At 53.3% G+C, this 6,000-nt stretch overlaps 4 protein-coding genes across 4 annotated transcripts; 2 read left to right on the top strand and 2 right to left on the bottom strand.

Annotated features, from left to right (window-relative positions):
• Positions 1–528: 528 nt before the first annotated feature.
• Positions 529–1,737, top strand: QBC33DRAFT_582115 (uncharacterized protein; the record flags this gene model as incomplete). Its single annotated transcript, XM_060431317.1, has 2 exons — positions 529–1,345; positions 1,409–1,737. 2 exons carry the CDS (start codon positions 529–531, stop codon positions 1,735–1,737), a joined length of 1,146 nt encoding a protein of 381 aa, XP_060278062.1.
• Positions 1,738–2,130: 393 nt separating this feature from the next.
• On the bottom strand, positions 2,131–2,864 carry QBC33DRAFT_553297 (uncharacterized protein). The gene is made up of 2 exons (XM_060429387.1): positions 2,638–2,864; positions 2,131–2,577 (listed from the first exon to the last, which is right to left on the bottom strand). Exon 2 carries the CDS (start codon positions 2,567–2,569, stop codon positions 2,354–2,356), a length of 216 nt encoding a protein of 71 aa, XP_060278061.1. The 5' UTR covers positions 2,570–2,577; positions 2,638–2,864; the 3' UTR covers positions 2,131–2,353.
• Positions 2,865–3,998: 1,134 nt separating this feature from the next.
• QBC33DRAFT_603747 (uncharacterized protein) lies at positions 3,999–5,000 on the top strand (the record flags this gene model as incomplete). Its single annotated transcript, XM_060432207.1, has 4 exons — positions 3,999–4,064; positions 4,125–4,220; positions 4,276–4,390; positions 4,495–5,000. The coding sequence occupies 4 exons, from the start codon at positions 3,999–4,001 to the stop codon at positions 4,920–4,922; spliced, it is 705 nt and encodes a 234-aa protein (XP_060278060.1). The 3' UTR covers positions 4,923–5,000.
• A 550-nt stretch (positions 5,001–5,550) lies between these two features.
• QBC33DRAFT_564365 (uncharacterized protein) lies at positions 5,551–5,894 on the bottom strand (the record flags this gene model as incomplete). The annotated part of the gene is made up of 3 exons (XM_060430372.1): positions 5,551–5,641; positions 5,700–5,757; positions 5,831–5,894. The coding sequence occupies 3 exons, from the start codon at positions 5,892–5,894 to the stop codon at positions 5,551–5,553; spliced, it is 213 nt and encodes a 70-aa protein (XP_060278059.1).
• Between the last annotated feature and the right edge of the window lie 106 nt (positions 5,895–6,000).

The following is a 6,000-nucleotide window of genomic DNA, read 5'->3' as shown; positions in this document are numbered from 1 at the left end:
AATAACCACGCGAAATTCAGCAAAAATGCGTAAGGTTTTTTTCCACCACGAATTATCCCAGCACCCCAACAGGACTTAAAAACAAAAACCCCCCCCCCCACCCCCAACCCCCCCCCCCCCCCCCCCCCCCGAGCAAGATCCTACTTGTTTACATATCCAGTTGCCACAATTTCACATGAAAACCCCAAAGATGCATATACGTCCAGACCGGAAAACAACAATTGTAGAATTCTTCGTTTATCAGTCCGAGACTGACAACATACGAATAGGGGTTCTTGCTGCCATTGCCTGTCTACGTACGTCATTGCCTTAGTCATCGTGTAGGTCAAGAGAGACAGGGGGTGTGGGGGAAAAAGGTATAACCTTGCGGGGAGAGCCACAGTTTGTAGACGCCGAGATATTCAACATTGCGGGATCCGACCCCCTTTGCGCATCTCAGTGCAGTCGATGGCGCGCGACTTGTCACCAGAGCGAGCCGCATTAGCGTGTACACCGCCCACTGCGCCGTCGGGTGCTAGACTTGAAGCCATGAAGTTGCGCTTCTCTTGCGACGCTTGTGGAACCGCCAAGGTCAAATGCGATCGTGCTCAGCCCGTGTGCAGTCGCTGCACTGCGCTCGGCTTGGACTGCGTGTATGGACCATCCCGCAAGTTTGGCAAGCCACCGCGGAAGAGACCAGGCGCCACCCTTGACACCGCAACCGAGAAGCGCATATGCACTTCAAGGATATCACAGAGTCGCCCGCATCACACAGCCACGGGCTTGGATGAACTCCCAAGCATCAATGAAGCCGCCCAAACTAGTTTCTCGTACTTGGGTGCCGATGTCCTCCCACTGTCATCCGGCATCGACGCCACATTGAGCACCGCCAATGAGCATGACCCGCCTGCCTCTTGCTTCTTCCCCCTCGTGCCCCTCGAGCAGTGGCTTCAACTCGACGGCTTGGATGGTGGTTTTGGTATTCCGTCTGCTTCCGCAGAAAATTCCGTCGGCACTGCAGAGAGGAGCTCTGGCAACCGCGAGTCTCACAGCTGCCCTCGGGAGTCGTACGAGATCTTCCGCGACTTGATCTGCCCCAGCGATTCCCTTCACGCACCGGATTCGAATTCTGTTACCGTCTCGGCACGACTGGACCTGGTGCTTCACATGAACAGAAGCGCCATTGACCGTCTCTGCCAGATCCTCAAATGCCCCTGTGCCAAGTCTGGCCATCGGGCCATGGTTCACGCCTCCATTGTTTCCCGCATCCTGATCTGGTATCAGCAGGCGGCGGGGTGGACCGGCAGCAGCTCCGGCGGTCCTCGGGCGGCCACATTGGCAGACTCCTCAGCAACCGCATCCCGGGGTGCGTCCCAGGGTGTGTCCCCATCCATATCCCCGCCGCCACCGCCGCCGCCATCTGGGTCAGCCGCTGACCCCGGCACAACAAGTCCGCCGGCCTCGCTTGTCCAAGCCACCGGGTTTGCCGTCGAGCATGTACCTATTTTTATGGGCACCTTCAGTATCGAAGACCAGAATGTACAGGCCGCCCTGAGGAATCAGTTGGTCTTGAGCGAGCTCAAAAAGGCAGCCGCTGTGATTGACATGTTCGTCTTGCCGGAATCGGCAGATTCCTCTGCCAGTGGCGTGGCTAGTCTTTACTCGTATCTGGGAGCATGGCTCCGAAGTGAACATGCTAGAACAGTTAAAATACTAAGGTCCAGACTCAATGAACTAAACGAGAATCTGGCGTGTTGAGCTACGTCGAAACTAGCCTTGGATGGTTGTACGTTGATGTCCAAACTAGTCTACGGCCTGTTCGTCTAACCATCACATTTCACCGCTCAAGTAGCACCGAAGACGCAGAAACAGGAGTTGGACCTCCGATATTTGTTTGCACTGTACCTAGAGCGGAGGAGTTGGCACAGCACATGCAACACCTCCTCAAATGGGTCTCTGCCATCTCTCCCTTGACGATTAGATGGGATTCCCTATCTTTGGAGTGCTACTCATGTTGGTCTCCCTCCTAAGGATCTGGTTCTCGGAACAGATAGGAATACCTTCAAAGCTTCTTCTGTCGTGGCGGCGGCTATCCTGCATCGTTAGTCGGATAGTAACCCTCAGCAAGGGGGAAATGGCAACTTCAAATATCTTTCCCAAATGGTCTAGGAGAGGCTAGGCAACATAGCGAGAGGGGCTTATGCTTTCGAGCACACGTGTCAGGATATATGCCATTGAACCAACTCCACTACTTTTCGATTGGCATCCTTGTACTCGAGTAGATAACACAAAGTTCAGTGAAAGCGTACATCCCCAACACCTCTAACGTTTCTGCTCTTAACAGCCCCAAACATTTGCACTGAAATATATTCCATCATGTGGTCTGGTAAGATGAAGTCGTCGTGCCAAAGCTCCCGTCAAAGTTGCTGTAGCGGTAGGTAACTACCCCCGTGTCGAAGTTAAAGGAGGCGCTATAGCCGGCACGGCAGCTCAACTCAACGAAGTAATTGTCAGCGCATATAAGTCCAACGTATTTGTTGGTAAGCTGGCATGTTTGTCCCCCGTTGTCGGTGAGAGCGGCGTTGAACATCCCGTTGTCTACCGGCGGAGTCAGCATCATTCCCAAGGAGGTTGGAACTTTGTATAAAAGAGACTGACTATAGTTGAGATTGCAGGAGTATTGAACGCAGGCCAGGGCTGGCGAGGCCTAGGCGAGGGCAAGGACGGCAAGCTTGGGGAACTTGGAGAGAATCATCGTGAACGACAACGGTGGTGCTAGGTTGGAAGATGCTAGAGAAAGTGACTGGGAAGGAAAATGAAAGGAGATGCAGTGTTCATGTCAAGGACATTGTATTTCTCACGTAAGCCCTAAGGCAGCAAGATTGTCAATCACAAAATCGTACAACGGAAACGCAGCCGAGAGCACAACGGAACCACATCACCAGCGCTATTACTGGAGAGGGGCTCGACTCGAGTGCTGCCTGGAGATATGGGCCTTTTAGAGGCAGGTATTTTAAACCAACTTCGTCTCAATCTACAGTTTGCACAGCCTGCCTGCTTGCTGAATGGCACCTCGCTACTCCAATTCGGCCACATGAATGGACAGTCCTATAATTAGGCAGGCGGGGACAGATCCTTCGGGAGATCCTCTTAGACAGACTCCACTTTTGTTCCCATGATCGACATCCCGGCCAAGCTCGAGTCCTGCCAGACATCTGAGTCGTGAAGAGAGAGCAGAAATAACCTTGGCTGATCATTTCCGGCGAGCACCGCACAGGTCCCTGGCCGATGAGAGGACCCTGATGGGAACACTGCCATGGAGCTGCTTCGTGGCCCGCTCCCAACACTGCTCAGCAATCTCAGGTCGAAAGCCGAGGTACAAGCACTAGCTGAACCGTGCCTGCCCCTAATTATTTATGGCTACCGACACCATTCTCCTTCCTTTGTCAGCTTCGTCGACCCCTGTCAAGCCCACAACACTTACCGCCCCGGACAAGGTGCCTGGCACTATCAGTATTAACCACACAACGCCCATATCCCTCCCAAGTGCACGACCACAACACAGCACGCCGGCTCGGGCGGCCTTAGATGCAGAGGAACAAGGGCACATCGCAGCCAGTAGAAGATGGATGGATGTCTCCAAGTCAAGCCAGCAGGGTTGTGAAGAAGCAAAGCAGTCGAAACGGTTGGGTGACAAGAGTTTGCCACAGTTTAATCCTACGTCCGGGACCTTCATGCAAACATATATTGAGAACGGAATCCTTCGCAAGTAATAGCATGTGTATGGATGGGTGTGTAATCTCGTGGTTAAATTGCTGCGTCGGTGACAGTGACAGTCTCACTGCCATAAAACGCAATTAAGGCACCCCTTAACACAATCTCTTTATACCGTAGCAGGTTGCACTGTGCCTATTTGTGGAGTGTGGTGGCACAGCCTCCTGCGCCTTCTCTATCCAAATTTTTAGAAACCCCTCATTCATCGCAAGCTAGACAGACAAGCTTGATTCCGGGTTCCAGCCATGGCAAATGAGACTCTAGATCCCGAGGCCGAATACGGCCGGCTTGCATTTGACGCCTTCGCGTTGGTCAGCTCCGCCGCCGCAGTTTCGGTTTGGTGCAAAGCAGTCATGCTAACAGGAGACCAGGAGAAATGGGATTACTCAGCCCCTACCACCAGTGACCAGAAGCAATGGGAGCAGCTGGTTTACAAATATCTTGCCCTCAAGCCACTGGAACGCTTTGTAAGTCGCCATTTCGCTCTCGTCACAAGGAAATGCTGACTTGGTTTGGCTACAGCCTTATCATGACTCTCCGCTTCAGGGCAGTGACAGAGGCGACCTGCCGTCATCAGAACAGATAAGGCGCGTTCTTGCGCCGCGCCAGACATTGCAGGAGCGTAAAATCAGCGCTCGTAGGCCGGGCTGGCCCCCGCCAGTCTGGATGCGAACATGCTACGCCCCAGAGCTAGACGCAGCACATAGAGCGAGCTAATTAGCTATGTGGATATCGAATCAGACACCGAGGTAGACGCGCAAGGCGTGCTCGACGACGCTAATTTGTACGACTTTGGCCCCGACTGGTCTCGCATTCTCGTCCGGATCCCAGAACTTTGCGATGTGCTCCGTGGCAGCGTTGAGGATGATTATGTGCGTTGCATCAGACAGGAAGGCGAAGCTGAGGACGAGATGGATCTGATAGATATCCGTGTTGTGACACGACTTTACATCGCGGACGATCAAGCTTTACGTGAAGGAAGGGTCAAGATCTTCTGGCTAGATTCGCACGGCAACTGCGTCTGGCACAACAAGATCAAACCTAGCAGCCTGATGGAATTTACAGGGGCCATGTTTGATGCGCCGACACTTTGTGATGCGCTATCCTGGGTTGAGGGTGATCCTGAGGGGTCCAAATTTGAAAAGGGGGCAGAGCTTCTCTTCCCGTGATTCTGGTTATAAGTACACGCAACCAGGTCCCTGTATTTAAGCCACACTGGTGTCTATTAATGTATCCTCCTCTAACCGCTTGACTGCCAACCCGTGATCGCACTGGGGAGACAGTTCTCGGGGAATACAGTGCTCGATGGTACTGGCCCATCGGTTCGTAGCTCGCAGTATGGCCCGATGCAGAAGCACATAGAACCACAACTATGTACTTCTGGGTGGGTGGGGGCGGTGTAGCAACGGCACATGCAAAGACAACTATGGACTTCTGAGTGGGCGGGGGCGGCACAGCAGCAGAAAATATAGCTATGACTAGGTTGTCCACTTCAAATTAAAGCGGCAGTTGGTTGGTCTGACTGGGGTGTGTGGTTGCCATTGCCTATCCCAAGCTTGCGTGATGATGTAGGAATGAGTAGATTTAGATGAACGCTAGCAGAGTAGGGACGGGACTGTAGAGCAGGTTTGGGAGACAGAGTTGCATTTCGCTGGACGAATCAAGCAGGAACTTGACTAAGAAGATAACGAGCGGAAGACTCCACCACAAGCCGACCATAGTCCATTTGTCCACAGCCCTTCTACACGCTTCCTCGCACCTCCTCCCCGGTCTCACACCTACACCATCCCCCATACACTACTTCCTTTCCTTCCTTTCTTTCCACCACGTCCCTGCTGACCACTCATCTTGGGCCAGCTGGTCCACAGTAAGGCCCTCGGCCGGAGTTCTATTGGCAATAATATTAGAGAGATAGTTCATCTTGTCGGGGAACACGAACGCCGTACCCCTCTGCGGCCGTGGCTCCCTTGTTTTCGAGCTGACGCGGGGCCACGTCGATCGCAGCTGTAGTACAAATCAGCAGTCTGCGTCTGTGAAATTTCACAGCAGGATTTTCATCGAGGCTCGCTTGGCTCACCTCGGAGGGGGATGGCGATGCCAGTGCCGACCAGCAGAGCGAGGACAAGGCTCGTGAATTTCATAATTGCGGTGCTTGGTTGGGCCAAAGACGATGGGTGATGTTCAAAAACTTGCACGAGTGTACTGGGCTGGCGGAGATAGGCGAGAAAAGGAGTTGAAGATGGGGGA

Source organism: Phialemonium atrogriseum, assembly GCF_030411735.1.
Source record: "Phialemonium atrogriseum strain 8032-3 unplaced genomic scaffold QBC33scaffold_53, whole genome shotgun sequence".
Classification (NCBI taxonomy): domain Eukaryota; kingdom Fungi; phylum Ascomycota; class Sordariomycetes; order Cephalothecales; family Cephalothecaceae; genus Phialemonium; species Phialemonium atrogriseum.
Note: the sequence above shows the minus strand (reverse complement) of the source record. Positions and strands in the feature narration are given on the sequence as shown.

Excerpts from the sequence above, each read along its gene's own strand:
- QBC33DRAFT_553297 (XM_060429387.1), bottom strand. The coding sequence starts at position 2,569 with ATGTTCAACGCCGCTCTCACCGACAACGGGGGACAAACATGCCAGCTT.